This window comes from Delphinapterus leucas, chromosome 10 (genome assembly GCF_059928025.1).
Source record: "Delphinapterus leucas isolate spDelLeu-1000000601 "Yukka" chromosome 10, BTC_Dleu_Yukka2, whole genome shotgun sequence".
Classification (NCBI taxonomy): Eukaryota; Metazoa; Chordata; class Mammalia; order Artiodactyla; family Monodontidae; genus Delphinapterus; species Delphinapterus leucas.
The window spans coordinates 29576372-29594086 of record NC_143138.1 but is presented as its reverse complement, the minus strand read 5'-3'; the positions used below and the strand labels follow the sequence as shown (position 1 = coordinate 29594086).

The 17715-nt window shown below is 45.0% G+C and overlaps 1 protein-coding gene across 1 annotated transcript in view; it reads left to right on the top strand.

Annotated features, from left to right (window-relative positions):
- Positions 1 to 6159, top strand: part of MEP1A (meprin A subunit alpha) — a 30855-nt gene extending 24696 nt beyond the window's left edge. The window contains exons 12-14 of the mRNA XM_089918644.1: positions 2152 to 2325; positions 3296 to 3596; positions 5780 to 6159. Of these exons, the coding sequence (XP_089774770.1) occupies positions 2152 to 2325; positions 3296 to 3596; positions 5780 to 5945 (641 nt within the window). The 3' untranslated portion in view covers positions 5946 to 6159. The remainder of the gene's footprint in view (positions 1 to 2151; positions 2326 to 3295; positions 3597 to 5779) is intronic.
- Positions 6160 to 17715: the final 11556 nt, after the last annotated feature.

Genomic DNA, 17715 nt, shown 5'->3' with positions numbered 1-17715 from the left:
TCAGTTATACATACACATATATTTTTTAGATTCTTTTTTCATATAGGTTATCACAGAATATTGAGTAGAGTTCCCTGTGCCATTCAGTAGGACTTTGTTGTTTATCTATTTTATATACAGTAGTTTGTATCTGCTGATCCCAAACTCCTAATTTATCCCTCCCACCCCCTTTCCCCTTTGGTAACCAGAAGTTTGTTTTCTATGTAAGTGAAAATTTTCAGTGTCATCTTATCTCTCTCTCTTTCCTGAATTCATCCATCAAGCATCTAAGTAAGGGCTTGCAAGGTGCCAAGCTCTGTGCCAGTTCCTTAGAGTACAAGCAACCCAGCCAGTCCCTGCCTCACCGAGCTCAGTCCGAGAAGACAGATCCAGCTAATCATTTATCAAATACTCAGAATTTGTGAGGCTCTGTGCAAAACTAATGCACTGAGTCCTAGAATATTACTCATTATCAGCAGGTCCATGAAACAAACTTGCATGAATAAAGGAACGGGCAAACTATTTTTTTTTTTCAAAAGAAGAGACTTAAGCCTTAAAAGGAAGAAGCTATAGCTCTCTCTTCCCCTTCATTGAAAAGTCACTCAGTAGTGGGCAATGACCCTTCACAGGGGTGATTCTCTGCTCCACCCCCTCCCAATTCTCAGGGGTTTTGGTTTATTTTTGGGGGGGGGTTATTATTCAAACAGAAAGTTACAAAAATTATAATCATCCTCATCAGTTCACCCGGTCCCACATAATTAATTTTTTTCATCTTGATCTTTGTTAGCACTTTTATGAATTCACCAGTTTTCCATTAGGGTTCTGAAAATGCTTATTCATTCAGTTCAGCAGTATAGTCGGTTACCAGAAACCTGTACTTGTCAGAGTCTTCTCCATGAATTCCTTGAAGATGAAACCCTTCTATAGGAACATTTTTGCAAAAGCATCAGAGTATACCCAGACCTGTCTGTAAATGACAAAAGACTTAAAAATGACCACGGTTAAAGATTTGACGAAAGTTCATAATAATGCAATTGACAAAGAAATTTAGTTATTTCTGAGATATACATTTTAAAGTAATAACTAGCATTATGACTTATTGCACGAGAACATATAAGATTTTTAGAAATTTCATGTAATATCTGAAACATTTATATTAACATATTTCCATACAAATAACCCAAAGAAAGTTTAGTATAAGTTGTTTTGTTTGTTTGTTTGTTTTACTGCAGGTTCTTATCAGTCATCAACTTCATATACATCAGTGTATACGTGTCAATCCCAATCGCCCAATTCAGCACACCACCAACCCCACCCCACCGCGGTTTTCCCCCCTTGATGCCCATATGTTTGTTCTCTACACCTGTGTCTCAACTCCTGCCCTGCAAACCGGTTCATCTGTACCATTTTTCTAGGTTCCACATACATGCGTTAATATACGATATTTGTTTTTCTCTTTCTGACTTACTTCACTATGTATGACAGTCTCTAGATCCGTCCACATCTCAACAAATGACCCAATTTCGTTCCTTTTTATGGCTGAGTAATATTCCATTGTATATATGTACCACATCTTCTTTACCCATTCATCTGTCGATGGGCATTTAGGTTGCTTCCATGACCTGGTTATTGTAAATAGTGCTGCGATGAACATTGGGGTGCATGTGTCTTTTTGAATTATGGCTTTCTTAGGATATATGCCCAGTAGTGGGATTGCTGGATCATATGGTAATTCTATTTTTAGTTTTTTTAAGGAACCTCCATACTGTTCTCCATAGTGGCTGTATCAATTTACATTCCCACCAACAGTGCAAGAGGGTTCCCTTTTCTCCACACCCTCTCCAGCATAATTCTCCTGGAAAGAGTAAATAACCTGATTTTTTTCCAACACATTTTTTCTGATTAACAAAGCTCTTATGGGTAAACAACAAGGTCCTACTGTACAGCACATAGAACTATATTCAATATCCTATGATAAACCATAATGGAAAAGAATAGTAAAAAAATGTGTATGTATACATATAACTGAATCACTTTGCCGTACAGCAGAAATTAACACATTGTAAATCAACCATACTTCAATTAAAAAAAAGCTCTCTATACTCATTAAAGACAGATGGAAAGTGAAAAGTAAAGCGATAATGTGATTTTCTGTAACCTGTAACTTTGCAGCAATGAATGGCTCCGTCATCTGGGACAGGCCGTCTGTCATGGGGTCCTATGACAAGAGCTGTGCCTGTTTTAGAAGCATCGACTGGGGCTGGGGTGCTATCATCTCCCACCAAATGCTGAAAAGGAGGAGTTACCTTAAAAACGACGACCTTATATTGTTTGTGGACTTTGAAGGTATTTTGCTGGTTTTCCTGAATAAATAATCCTATGTTCTGGGTGTTCTATTGACTTTACATGGATTTTTTAAAGCATCTCATGGAAGGTGGGGATCTTTTGGGGGGACTAGGTTTAAAAAAAAAAAAAAAGATGTGCTCTAAGAGAACCACATTGTACTCTTTTATTCAAGGACTCCCATCTCGATTTTAACTGTCCTGGGGAGAAACTAAAATTTTAGTGTCACCTTTTTGTATAACTTATCAAATGTGACAGTTGGCTGACTTCAATTTAGCTTCAATCGGTCTATCCATACTCACTTTATGCTTCTCTTCTCAAGTTAAATAAATAAAATCGTGATTGGACTACTTTAAACACAAACATAGCAAAAAAAGAATGAAATCTTGCTATGTGCAACAGCATGGATGGACCTGAGGGGCATTATGCTTCGTGAAATAAGTCAGATAGATAAAGGCAAATGCTGTATGTTTTTACTTACACGTGGAATCTGAAAAACAAAGCAAATGAACAAATATAACAAAACAGACTCACAGATACAGAGAACAAACTAGTGGTTACCAGAGGGGAAAGGGGTAGGGGTAGGGACAAAATAGGGGCAGGGGATTAAGAGGTACAAACTACTATGTATGAAATAAGTTACAAAGATATAATGTACAGCACAGGGAATATAGTCAATATTTTATAATAACTTTGTATGAAGTGTAATCTATAAAAATGTCAAATTACTATTTATACACCTTAAAACTAATATAATATTTTAAGTCAACTATACTTCAATTAAAAATAATCTATCTATAAAATAGTTGGCATTATGAAAATCCGCTGGATTCAAAGCCACTTTTCTACGTCACTAAAGGTGATGACCAAGAGGGATAGAGGCAGCCCAGGGAGCTTTCTCCAGGAGTGGAAGTGAATTGTTGTCAGATTTAATCATATATCTTCCTCACCACCCTTTGTCTCTTTCCTCGAGATATCACCCACCTTAACCAGACTGAAGTTCACATTAAAGACAGCAGGCTGATCCCCCAAAGCCTCGTTCTCCAAGGCCAGGAGCAGCCAGCTTCAGAAGAAGGTTCGGGAAAGGCCTCCTTAGAGAAAGACCTACTGGGCAGCCTGGACCAGGGGCATCGCAGCCGACAGAAGCGGTCGGTGGACAACACGGGCCCCATGGAGGACCACAACTGGCCACAGTACTTCAGAGACCCATGTGACCCGAACCCTTGTCAAAACGAAGGCATCTGTGTGAACGTGAAGGGGATGGCGAGCTGCAGGTAGGCTCTGTGGCCTGGGGTGGTAGGTGTGGGTCGGCAGAGGGGAGCCCTATGTCTGCTTACCCTGCTAAAAGGCACGGTTCTCAGGTCAGGGCATCCACGCCATCAGATGGTCAACCGTGTCGGTCCTTGACTCCACAAAGCCGTGCCTGGAATCAGAGGGCAGAGCAGGGGTCCTGCCAGAGCAGAAGAGTCCCAAATCTCCTGCCTCTTCACGTGTATCCCTTTGCTACCTCTGGGACATTGTCAACAGCGTCTTGAATGTTGTTGGAACTTTGAACTCCACTGCAGGGCTCAAAAATGACCCAGAGCTTTTTTTTTTTTTAATATTTATTCATTTATATATTTATTTGGTTGTACCGAGTCTTAGTTGTGGGAGGTGGGTTCCTTAGTTGAAGCTTGCAGACTCCTTAGTTATGGCATGTGAACTCCTAGTGGCATGCATGTGGGATCTAGTGGCATGCACGTGAGCCCAAACCTGGGCCCCCTGCAATGGGAGCGTGGAGTCTTATCCACTGCACCACCAGGGAAGTCCCGACCCAGAGCTTTTAGCATCAAGGCTCCACCACAGGGACTCAGGACCAACCAAGCTTAAACCTTCCCTGACTGCAAATGTTATTATTGTTATTAATTATTATTTCTATTGTCCATTAGTTCAATTGTACTATTATCATATTTATGTTTTCAACAATAATAAGAAGAATATCTGATATTTGGGGGCTGCTTGCTATGTGTCACATGTTCCCCTGAGCAGTATGCATTCATGATCTAAATTATTCCTCACAGCCACCCTGTGACATAAAGGCCCTTCTTATCCCCATTTAGGGCATAAGAAATTTGAAGCTTAGAGAAGTAAGTAATTTGTCTGAAATTACCCAGATGGTAAATGCTGGAGCTTAGACTTGCAATCCAGGTCTGCCTGTCTGCACAGTTTGCTATATTTAATAGTTCTTTTAATAATGTTTGTTATTTGCATAAAATATTTCATAAAAGGATGTATGTGATGACAGAAACATCAGTTTCATTTGATAGAATAGTAGCTTGGCTAATAGTCTGCTTGGCTCAAAACATCTACATTTCTTCTCAGCTCTTTTTGATCTCCACTATGTTCTTTCTTTTTTAAACTTTTATTTTGAAATAATTTTAGATTTACAGATACATTTCAAAAATGCAGCAGAGTTCCCCATACCCTAAAGTCAACATCTTACATAACCATCGTACATTAGCAAAGGCAAGAAATGAGCATTAACAAAGGTAAATACTACTAAAAATAGTATTAACTAAACAACACACCTTATCCAGATTTCCCCAGTTTTTCCACCAATACACTTTTTCTGTTCCAGGATCCAATTCAGGACCCCGTGTTCCATTTAGTTTTCATGTCTCCTTAGCTCCTTCAATCCTGAGCTGGTCCTTGGTCTTGTCTTTCATTATCTTGACACTTTTGAAGAGCATTGATCAGTTATTTTACAAATTGTTCCTCAATTTGAGTTTATCTGATGTCTTCTCATGATTATATTGAGGTTGTACATTTTGGGTAAGAACCAAGACGTGATATGACCTTCTCAGTGTGTCATGTGAGGGGTACCAGATGTCAATATGTGTTATTACCGGTGATGTTAACCTTGTCATCTGGCCAAGAGGGTGTCTGCCAGCCCTGTCTCCTGAGAAGTTACCATTCCTCACTCTTTAATTAACACGTCTTGGGAGAGACACTCGGAGACCATGCAGACATCTTGCCTTTCCTCAAACCCTCACCCACTAATTTCAGCATCCGTTGGTGGAGTTTGCTGAACCATCACTACTGTGTGTCAGGAAACACATTCTTTAAGTGTCCCAAACCTTCCTCCTGAACTTTGCATATGGTAGCCGAGAGGACAGGGTCTGGAGACAGACCTTCAGAGATTAGACTTCAAGAGTGAGACATTTACTAACTGCGTGGCCTTGAGCAAATTATCTAACTTTTCTGAAAGATAAGGATGATAAGAATGGCCTGGTAATAACCACCACCTCAAAGGGTTGTTCCAGGATTAAATTAATTGACTTGCGTAAAGCACTTTGAACGAGGCCAGGTGCATGTAACTGCTGAGTGTCCCCTGCCATTGTTGCTGTGTTGGTCTTGTTGTCAGGAAGCCCTTGGGGCTCAGGTGGTTCCCACACACCCCTGTGTCCTGTCTCCCCAGGTGCGTCTCTGGCCACACCTTCTTCTACACTGGGGAGCGATGTCAGGCCATGCAGGTGCACGGCAGCCTCCTGGGCCTGATGATCGGAGGCGCAGCCAGCATGGTTTTATTGACCTTCACCATCATCTCCATCCTTCGCCAAAGGCCAGGCAGTGATGCCCGCTGACATCAACTAGACTGCAGAAGCACCTCCAGCCCTTGGACCCTCCCTTTCCTTCCCGTGCTCATTGCAGTTTGGGGCAGCTTCTATCGGCCTTGCTTTGCCTCCAGCCTCTTGTGTGACCCTTATGGTTTTCCTGTCCCCACCCTCACATGGTTCTGTTACCCTGCTCTGTGCTCCAAATGTATCTAGTGTGTCCTGTGATGACGCTCTTATCCCTTAGTTGTAAATCCCTTGTTTAATAGACTGTCTTTCCCATATACTGTAAGCTCTACGCAGGCAGACCCACCTTTACTGTGTTAGCCCAGTGCCTGGGAGTCTGCCTGGCCCGGCATGCATGGCCACTCAGTAAAAACGAATAAATGAGCCAGTAATTGAATGAATAACTAAGATATAGAAACTCTCTCCTTTCTACGGCAAGTAAGATGTATACAATGAAACGCATATGTTTTTTGTACTAGAATCAAACACTCAAATACCTGTTTTCCATCAGACACAATAGGTTTATTATTCTTTTAGGGTCTTGTGTGTTAAAGAACTTCAAATAAAGATTCCTCCTAGCAGCCGCATTTGCTTTCCTCCTCTGATTCTAAGGGAAAGTCTTTAATAAATTCAATAACTATTTCGTCAGTACCTTCAAGGGGTCCAGAATTGCATGTGAATTTGTGTGTGTGTGTGTGTGTGTGTGTGTGTGTGTGTGTGTGTATGGAAAGTTCTTTCTCAGATCTTTTTAAATTTTAAAGTACATTTTAAGGGACTTCCCTGGTGGTCCAGTGGTAAAGAATCCGCCTTCCGATGCAGGGGATGCAGGTGCGATCCCTGTTCGGGGAACTAAGATCCCACATGCCGCGGGGCAACTAAGCCTGGCTGCAACTGCTGAACCCATGCACCACAGCTACAGAGCCCACGCACTCTGGAGCCCATGCGCCACAACTAGAGAGAAGCCCGCGCACTGCAACGAAGATTCCGCATGCCTCAACTAAGACCCAACGGAGCCAAAAATATAAATAAATATTTTAAAAATAAAGTATATTTATATACTGTTCGTGTATAAAATTATTAACAAATTGAAAGTATCAGGTAGAAGAGAATTTAAAGGGAGTATTTGTAGACACACTTTCTTTCCGTGGTTCCTAGGAGACAAAACTACCCGAGGCAAGAAAGTTCCAAGAGAGATCAAGTAAGAAGGAAAGCTGAGATTTCCATCCTTAATCAGCACAAGCCTCACAGGGAGCTGGCTCTAGAAGTTTACTAAAAGAAAATATTTCAAGGAGCCTGAATGGTCCAGGCTTTCAGTTACCAGCTTTCTAAGTACATACTTCATGACCACTCTGGAAATAAACGCGAGGGGTTAAGAAGGGTCCCTTTAATGCAAAGGTGTGAGAAGAGTTTGGAGTACATGCAACCTCCAGTCCCAGCACTGACTCTCCAGCCTGAGGTGCATCAGTATCCCCTGGAGGGCTGGTTAAAACACAGATCGTAGGCACCACCCTGAGAACTTCTGATTCAGTAGATCGGGGGCAGGGTCTAAGAATTTGCACTTCTAGCAGGTTCCCAGGTGATGCTGAGGCTGAGAACTGCTGCTTTAGTGGGTAGAAAGGAGGTCTGGACATCAGGCTCCCTGGCTGCAGGCTTGGAAGGGCCATCTGACCAGCTCTGCAACTATCATAAAGTCACACGTGCTCTTGGTCTTTGTTTCCTCATCTGTCAAACGAAAGTAATAGTTGACTAGCTCCTCCCAGCTCACTTTAACATCTACAGGGTTGCAGAGTAATAAAATGGGATTATGGATAAGAAGCTAGAGTGAAAAGTATATGCAAAGTGTGCTGTTTAATTTTCAGAGTAGATGAGAAGCTACCCGGCCACCCAGCCAGCCTTCATCTCCAAAAACCAAATTGGAAATAACCTGCAGCTTTTCTTCTCTACATGCTTCACAGCCCTGCAAATCCACAACTGACTTTAAGGCTGGGCTTGGAGAAGGTGCTCCCTCCACACCCCTGCGTCTCTCCTCAGAAGGGAGCTCCAGGCACGGTGGTTGCTACTATGGTTTTTCTTTTGTTTTATTCGAAGGAAATGTGCTCTGGGCCATGCCTGGCTTAGATCTGGTCCAGCTCAGAGGAGAGGTCCCATCCTAAACAGAGGACAACATTTCCTGTACACCTGAGTTCTCTCTGAAGGAAGCAGAAGCCCAAATGTCAAGGGTAACTTAGAATTTTGATCTAGTATTAGAAATTAAAACTGCTAAAACAATGACAAGGAGGTACCAGGCTGAGGGGAAAACATTTTGATATTTCTCAGCACCAACACCATACCCACCATCTCAATTCATCTCCATTGATGATGTATGGTCAGCCCTGTTGGTTGCATGATTGATTAGGAATCTGGCTCATCATAGATCAGACAGTGTATTTAGCTTTTCTCTGAGCCTGAAGTTCTCCATCATACCAGGGGGATTAGCAGATACTTTATTCTTTTGAGGAGTTGAGTTGTTGATGGATGAGTAGGCATCTGTCATGGGGAGGCGGATAGAGAAGTAAGCATTTCAACATCCTTAGGCAGTGTGGGATTTGGGATTTAGCTAAGCAATTTGAAAAACTGGGAAGCCCTCTCTGTATGTGGGTACTTGGATTCCTTGGCCTTATGTAGTGGGCCTGAATCAGAGTAGTTTGAAAGTCTGAAAATGTCTCATGCTTCCCCCACCCTATTCTTTATCCTGCCATGTGGGGCTATGTTTTACCCTGGGAAGGGCAGAACAAAAAGACAGGAAGTACTGAATCCCTGAGAACTACGTGGATCTGAGCCTGCCATAGCAGTCTTGGACTGCTTACCTACACGCTTTTTTTGGCTAGAGAAATAAACTTGAATTTTAAGTGGCCATGATTTTGAATCTGTGTTGCTCACAGAAGACGTAGTCCTCACTGTTAAGATGGTTTCTGTGGGGTCGGCACATGACTCAGGTTAACTCAATCACAATTCCTTGCTCTGCTGTAGACACATGTACCAATGGGGAAGAAAAGAGTTTCTCTTCCTTTTAGATCTGAGACTCTGGTTCATAGGCCCCATAGATTTTTTTCCTTGAAGATCTGTCTTGGAATGAAATAAACAGACAGAGGGAGACAAAGCCACAAAGGGAGAAAAAGAACTCTGAGAGCATTGTTTGAGCCCCTGAATTCAGCTGAGCCTGAAGGTGTACCAATCCAGTATCTTCCCCAGTTACAGGAGCTAATAAAGGTCCACGCCCGCTTCAACTAGTCTGAGTTGTGGTTTCATCGTTTGTAACAGAGAGATCTTTTTAGTGTGTGCGGTGCGCGGGCTTCTCACCGCTGTGGCCTCTCCCGTTGCGGAGCGCAGGCTCCGGACGCGCAGGCTCAGCGGCCATGGCTCACGGGCCCAGCCGCTCCGCGGCATGTGGGAATCTTCCCGGACCGGGGCACGAACCCGTGTCCCCTGCCTCGGCAGGCGGACCCTCAACCACTGCGCCACCAGGGAAGCCCCAGAGAGATCTTTAAGTGACTCAACTGCTGCAGCACATAATTGGCTCATCTGTAAAGAGAGGAAATGACTGGGATGAGCCTAAGGTTAAATAAAATCTTATATTACATAAGATTATAAACTTGATTGAGATGCCTATGCTGGTGAGTTAATTAGCCTCCCTTATTTTGCTCAGTGACTTATTCTTCCTTTCTGGCTTCATAATGGGCATGATTTTAAAGTCAAACCTAGGCAAAATGATGATTTTGGATGTCATGTATCTTCAGGGTTACTTTCAAAAACTCCTAATGATGAATTAAATGCAAAAATAGGGAGGGTGTATGTATTTTGATCCTGAGTAGAGATTGTATCTAAATCTGGGTTCTCCCTCCTGTGTGTGTAATTTCTAAACACATACACACAGTTTGATACAAAATAATCATGGCTAAATTCATTCAACAGTCACTGTGTGCCAGATACTCTTCTGGGGGCTTTATAAGAAGCAACTCTTCACAACCATCTGTCAGACCTGTCCAGTTATTATCCCCTTTTGCGTTGTGGAAATAGAGTCACAAGAGACTTTACCCAAGGTCGCAAAGCTAAGACACGCTGGGCTGACCATTGGAAAGCACAAGGTCTGGCTCCAGAGCACAAGCTCTTCCCCACCACTTATGCAACCAAATCGGCCGTCAGTCAACACTAACGAACAACACGATGTGTTCACGCTGCAAACTGAAGCTGAGAATTCAAAGAATCCAAGTAGCAAATCAGCTACTGCTTCAGTCTGCCCATCATACGGGAAATCATGATGTAGCCAAGTTGATTAGGACCAATGTCAGTTGGTCCACGTGTGTTCAGACACAGCCTCGGGAATACGCTTCATCCCTAGGAAATCGTATTTTCCTCCTATGTGTCTAAATGGCATCCAGCATTCTGAGAATGCTTGCTCTGTCTGTGGCAAGAATAAAAATAGGGGCACTGGTCAGTGGAACCGCATGGAAACTCTTTTGCATGAAGAGTAAAGATTAACATGGCAGGTACGGTCAAGCTGCTCCCTTTGGGGAGTCGACCAGTTGGCTAATGGGGGATCTACTTTCTTTTTTTTAAAATTGGTTCTAGTTATCTGTGTCTTTACGTAAATCTTTGATCATTTCCAAGTATTGGCTTCTTATTGGAGAGTTATTATGAAATCTGAAAGAGATAAATATAAGAAACAAAGTAGAAGTGCAAAGTATTAGCCATGTCCTATGGCATGTAATTTGAAGAGAGCCAGAGGCGTAACTGCCCCCAGATTGCTAACATGCCTTTGTGTTGGTGTGTCTGAGAGGCCTTTATGAAATTTAAGTTATTTGTGGATGAATTAAAATTAATTATTGCCCTAAAATATCGGCCAGCTAATGTGGTCCTGAGAACACTGGGACACAGGCTAAAAATGTCTGGATGGTATGGAGGTGCTTTGACAGGTTCTCCAGACAGGTAAGGGCAGACTGTGGGCCACGAACACTTAGGAGTTGGGTTACTGACAGGGCAAGATGTGGCAAAGTCAAAAGCTCCATTTCATGGCTTCATCCAGGGTCAATGTAGCTATTTCCCATAGTGGAGCAACTCTACTTTCAATAAAGCAACATAGCTGGCATCCTTTCATGCTCCATCAGAGACCAGAAAAGGAAGTAGTTCCATGTTTGCCCAGAACACTGGCCATTATGCCCTGGGCTGCCCTGAGATGAAATTATAAAGCAGGATTAAGGTTGGAGATGCCTTAAGTTCTCCATCCTTTCTGTCACCACGTTGTCCCTCTCTCATTTTCTGTGCTCGGAGCTCTCCCTGCCATGGGAGTCTGCGTGCATCGCAGGGAAGCAGCAGTGTGGTGGTGACGTGCACACATTCTAGGTCAGACATTCTGCATTCAACACCTGACTCTACCATTCTTGAACTGTGTGACCCTGGGCAAGTGATTAACCTCTCTGTGCTTAGTTTATTCATCTGTAAAATAAAGAGAAAAAGAATATTTACTCAACCCTAGAAGGATTTGTTGTCAGGCTTAAATGAGATTCTAGGACAGCACCAAACACATGGTAAGAACTCAATAAATGTTAGTTAATATAGATAGTTAACAGCCATTTTCAGTGGAGGGTAAATTTCATGTCATTTGCTGTGTCCCTCTCCTGGAGCCTGGTACATGTTAAGCCTCATCTCTCCTTGTGATTTTGTTTTCTGTTAGAGGGGTGTCCCACGTTAGGGAGAAGGGCTGAGAGCTATCCTGAGGGTATGAGTAATATCCCAGGCATATGACACTCTCCCGCAGTCAGAAGTCATATGCCTCTTATGCAAGCCCAGGTCAGCTTGTCCCTCTGCCCTAAGGGCCAGCCCTTTGGCGGTGGTACTGTTTACTTCTCCTGAATCTTCTTGGATCACACTTCAGCTGGCAGAGCTAGCAGCCTCCTCTTCATCGTGTGTCTGGAGACTAGACTAGAAACTTACCAGCTGCTGGCTGGCGTGTCACTTAGCCCTAGGGCAGCAGCGGATTCACCACAGATTGAAAATGAAAGCTCAGCCCGGCAGTAGGTTTCTGTGGGTGAATGAGAAAAGGGAATAAGACCGTCCTGGCTCATCCTCTTGCAGGTGCATTGATGGGCAAGTGTGAGGGTCCTGTGAAACATGGAAGGCACCCATGTTTATTTCTCAAACTACCTTCCACACTCCTGTCTGGAATGGGGGGACTGGGTGATTTCTGGGGCTGCTTTTAGCTTTGTCTTTAGGTCTATAAATAAGATTCTGTCCGTGAGGAAGGAGAAAAAACAGAAGGAGGGAGCTATCCTGGCTAGTATCTCGCAGAAATGTACACCTGCCAGTAAAACCCATCACACCTACTGGAACTATGTGCCTGGAATGCTGGCTCTCCCCATACCTTGACATCTCTTTCTACATCATTTTTTTCCTCCTGCAAGTATCATACATTTTTTTTTTTTTATATATACACGTGCCTCTCACTGTTGTGGCCTCTCCCGTTGCGGAGCACAGGCTCCGGGCACGCAGGCTCAGCGGCTCACGGGCCCAGCCGCTCCGCGGCATGTGGGATCCCCCCGGACCGGGGGCACAAACTCGCGTCCCCTGCATCGGCAGGCGGACTCTCAACCACTGCGCCACCAGGGAAGCCCTACTCTTCTTTTGATTGCATTTCAACCATTTAAAAGTGTAAAAACGATTCTTAGCTCGTGGGCAGTACATTCACAGACAGGGGTTGGATTTGGCTTATGGCACTTAATTTACCTTGCTGTGAAGTTGAATTTAATCCTGGATTCATGGTCCTTTTTTTTTTGGTACGCGGTCCTCTCAGTGCACGACCAGGGAAGTCCCATAATATTGATATAGAAGTGTTAGGAGGTGGGGACAGAGAGTGATTCTTTCGTGCCTGGTTTCTGTCATTCTGTTCATAGTCCCAAGTTACTTTTCCTCTGCACGCTGCCCTCCAGGCTCTCATCCACGGGCCCACAGTAGCTGCACACCTTTGAGGTTCTGTCAAGGGGCTCAGGGAGGCGCTTCCTCTAATGACCACCAGATGGCGATCAAGCCTCAGGAGAAGCTGGCGGACTGCTGGGGAGGAGCCGGAGCTTGGAGGCCAGCTGTCACTCATCAGCCCAGTTGGCCATCCCGTCAGGGCTGCCCTGACCAGGACAGCTGTCAACAGAGCGCCTCTGGGCATGGGAAGCGCTCACAGTTCCAGAAAAGCAGTAAAGGGATGTACGAATTTCCTCGGTTAATCAAACTCAAACGCCTCTTGCCACCGCTGCCGGAGGTTGGGGCGATTTGGCAGATGGAGGACCGCGGATGGTACCCATTAAAATTAGTTCCCAAGAAGGCGGGGCCCAGAGTCATCCCTGGATCCTGGGAAGTGGGCTGTGACAGCAGTCTGCCCAGGACTTGCCCAGTCAGTTCCTGTTTCTTTTCATGCCGAGAAAAAGCCTTTTTTTTTTTTCTGGACTCCTGGGTTTGTTCTATTTAGTTTCTAATAGTCACCAGCATACTTCCTTTGGGACTTGGCTCTGCATTAAAAAATAAAAACCCTGGGGTGGAAACGGAGTTGAGTAACCCCCATCCTTGGCCCATTCTTGCAGGGGGAACACTCACGACCTTTCAACTCTTCATCTCAAAGTTTACAGGTGAAACGGAAAGAATAGATGTCTAGATCATTATTCTAAAAATAGGCAAGATGCCTGTAAGTAGACCACACACAGCCCACATGGGAAAATAGTATTCGGAGACAAATAACAGGGGTCTGGCACAGGGCGGGCTTTAGTAATCGTGCCCATCTTTTCGTCTTTCTTTTTCTGTCTGCTCCATATTCAGTAAGAATAGAGTCATGAAAATTGTTTCCTCTCTAGAATGTGCCAGAGGATAGACTTAGACATCTGTCCACCAGGACAGAAGGAAAGATGGGGTGGTGAGGTTGGTAAATGGGAAGTAATCAGGGGCTTCATCGTCACTTCCTTCAGTACCACGGGTACTGGAGGTGGCGGTGGCTATGTTACAGGCCTGGCCCAGGGGGCAATTCCATTCTCTCCTCTTGGCCACTGGTTGACACCGGCAGAGATAAGGGATGGTTTGCGATGAACCTCTGGAGGGGCAGGTGGCCTGTGAGGGACGCTGCTGCTCCTGGAAGGAGGGGCACCTGAAGTCTGCTATGTGGGCGCATTTGATGCTGGGGAGACAGTGCTCAGAGCAGGCCTCCCCTGGGGACCCACTCATCACAGGCTCTCCCACTTCCCCAGACTTTCATCTTCTGGGACCTGAGCTCAAAGGGCCCTGAAGTAGTCACAGCTGGAAGTTGAGCTGCAGGGTGTCCCCACCTGCAGGAGGGTTCTGAAGACGCCTGGGGTCGTAGAGCAGGCCTGGGCCTCTCAAGGTCCTCCCTACACTGCTGGGCAACAGAGGCCCAATATATGCCCACTGGGCTGTGTGTGCCAGGGGCTGAGTCATGCCCGGGACTCCAGAAGAGGCACTGGACCCTTTTGGGAAGCACAGAAGGTCCATGTAAAGGCATGTCTTGGAGCAACATTGTCCAAAGACTGCCAACCTGCATGTGTGCTTTGGGCCTCTTAAGAAAAATCATCTTGTCACATATAGGATTAGCTTGAAGGAAATCTTCAAAGCCAACCATTTGTTGAGTGCCGTCTCACTCCCTCATGGGTACGGGATGAAGAGTGCCCTACCCATCCTAATTCAGGGCTCTCCTGATGACCCTCGACACCCAGGCCTAGAATGCCCCTGGACTCTCACTAGGGTCATCAGAGCTTACTGTCCCCTCCCCAAGGCTCCCCTGTGGTCAGCCTCTCTCTGCCTTTCAAAGAGATAATGGAGGTAATGTATTATTTGCATAATACTTCGTTTCCAAAACATGTTCCTATAAACTATGGTTTTGGGGCCTGACAACAGCCTTGAGAGGTAATTAGAATGATCCCTATTTTCTAGATGAGCAAACCAAGGACCAGAGAACTTTAGTGAAGGGCCCAGGGGAGTGAGGAAAGGTGTCTTTCTGTTCTGGGAGCCGTGTTCTTTCTGCTACGCCACACCAATGAGACAGTAAGCTCGTCCTCCAAGAAAGAAGGCTGATGCGGTTCTCCCGGCCCTTCCTCCTTTCTGGGAAAGATGTGAGGCTGCAATTTTCTGGGGCTGATACTCCGTGCTTGTCAATAATCTCCAAGGACAGTTTATGACAGTGTGGCTTTCAGGCCAGCTTGGAGGGGCAGGAGTTATATGGAAGAGAAGTATTTGGGGCCTTACAGATTTATGCCCCCTCCACCTCCCATATGTGTAAGCATCTCTGCAAAGACCAGCCCGGATGATGTGGTACAGGCCTGTTTTAAATTCATTTTCCTACCCTGCTGTTCATATAGAGAAAGGAAGCAGAATAGCAGAACGCATTTATCTATGATTTGTGCTTTAAATATGTGTTTCCCAGTGTAGTAGCTTCTAGATACATGTGGCTCCTTAGCCCTGGAAATGTGCTGGGCACTTGTGGAGTAAAACACACACTAGATTGTGAACACTTAGTACTAAAAAAAAAAAAAAGGAATGTAAAATATCTCATTAAGAAGTTTACAGGGCTTCCCTGGTGGCACAGTGGTTGAGAGTCCGCCTGCCGATGTAGGGGACACGGGTTCGTGCCCCGGGTCCGGGAAGATCCCACATGCCGCGGAGCGGCTGGGCCCGTGAGCCATGGCCGCTGAGCCTGCGCGTCCGGAGCCTGTGCTCCGCAACGGGAGAGGCCGCGACAGTGAGAGGCCCGCGTACCGCAAAAAAAAAAAAAAAAAAAGTTTACATAAATTACATCTTGAAATGCTAAGATTTTAGATCTGTTGGGTTAAGTCAAATGTATTACTGCAATTCATTTTATCAACTTACTTTTTGTAAAGTGGCTCCTTAAAAATGAAAAGTACACGTGACTTAGCGTTCTACCAGACCGTGCAGCGCTCCCAGCGTTCCTGAATAGTTCAAAGACGGCTGCATTCCTTTTCACATAACGTATTCGTAGGAAGAATGCTTTTCTTTCTGTTTATATGAATAAACTTCATAAAGCCAGGGGGAAAGGTCTTCAAAATACAAAACTAAACGATTTCCTTTCCAAATGCTGTATACATTATCTTTCAAAGAAAAACATCAGGGTAGGGAATTCCCTGGCGGTCCAGTGGTTATGGCTGGACCATAACATGTTTCCAGTGCACGGGGCACGGGTTCCATCCCTTGTCGGGGAACTAAGATCCTGCGTGCCGTGCGGTGCAGCCAAAAAATAAATGTAAAAATATGCACACACACACAAAAACAAAAGAAAAGAAAAACATCAGGGCAAAAGAGCATAAAATTCCAGACAAAGTCCTGTGACCCATGCAAGCATGTGATGGCAGGTTAACGCCATGAGAGAGGGATGCGTCTCCTGAGGTATGAAAACTTTTCCAGTTCCAGGCACGGGCTGCAGGTGGCAGCATGTCATTGGTGGGGGTGGGGTGGGAAACTTTAAGGATGAGAAGTGCCCAGCATAGGGGGAGCATTTTTACTTGGTTTTTAAGGAGTGGGAGGTCAGATGAACAAAAGCTTAGAGAACAGGCCAGCACCTGTGTACTCAGATCTCTGCCCTGTTGGCCTAAATGTCAAACGTACTTTAGACTGAGTACATTAGAGCTCCTGGGCTCACTCTACCTGCCACACCAGACGCACACCGCGTGGGGAAGGCTGTCTGCTACGGAGCTGTGTGCCTCTTTTCATCTGGACAAATCAAGCTTTCCCACACGGCGGCACTTTCCCTGAATTTCCACACAGCTGGAAGCCATCCCCTTGGGAAGGGTGTGCCTTCTGTCACATTTGCATATTCAGCAGACAGAATAACGTTGACATATTTGCAGCACACAAGCCTTATTACTGATACTGCCAGAGAGACCCTTCTCAGTGTGATTACTCTTATGGACAAAGGAAAGTTTGCAGGTCACATATCTGCAGCTTAGGCCTCATACAGATTCTACAGAGCAGTGCTGGGTCCTTAACTTTTTTTAAATTAATTAATTTATTTTTGGCTGTGTTGGGTCTTCGTTGCTATGCTTGGGCTTTCCCTAGTGGTGGCGAGCGGGGGTTACTCTTTGTTGTGGTGCGCGGGCTTCTCACTGCGGTGGCTTCTCTTGTTGTGGAGCATGGGCTCTAGGCACGCGGGCTTCAGTAGTTGTGGCACACGGGCTCAGTAGTTGTGGCTCACGGGCTCTAGAGCACAGGCTCAGTAGTTGTGGTGCACAGCTTTAGTTGCTCTGTGGCATGTGGGATCTTCCCGGACCGGGGCTCGAACCCATGTTGCCTGCATTGGCAGGCGGATTCTTAACCGCTGTGCCACCAGGGAAATCCCTAACTTTGTTTTTTTAAACAATCTGAAGAAATAGCTTGTATCGTCTTCTCCCCTGCACTGGGAACCGGACCTGTGACTCTGACGAGATGTCATTCCCATGAGTAGATTACATCCCAGGACAAAGGTGAAGGAATTCTGCTGATGTAATTAAGGTCCCTAATCACCTGGCTTTGAGTTAATCTCAAGGGAGATTATCGTGGGTGGGCCAGACCTAATCAGGTGAGTCCTTTAAAAGAGGGTCTGGAGATCAGAGACTGAAGAAGTCGCAGAGATTCAAAGCAGCATAGAAGCTCTTCTGTTGACTTTGAAGAAGCAAACTGCCTTATTGGGAGAAGACCACATGGCAGGGGATGGTTGGATGCCTCCAGGAGCTAAGGACCTCAGTCCTATTAACTACAAAGAATAAAATTCTTCCAAGCA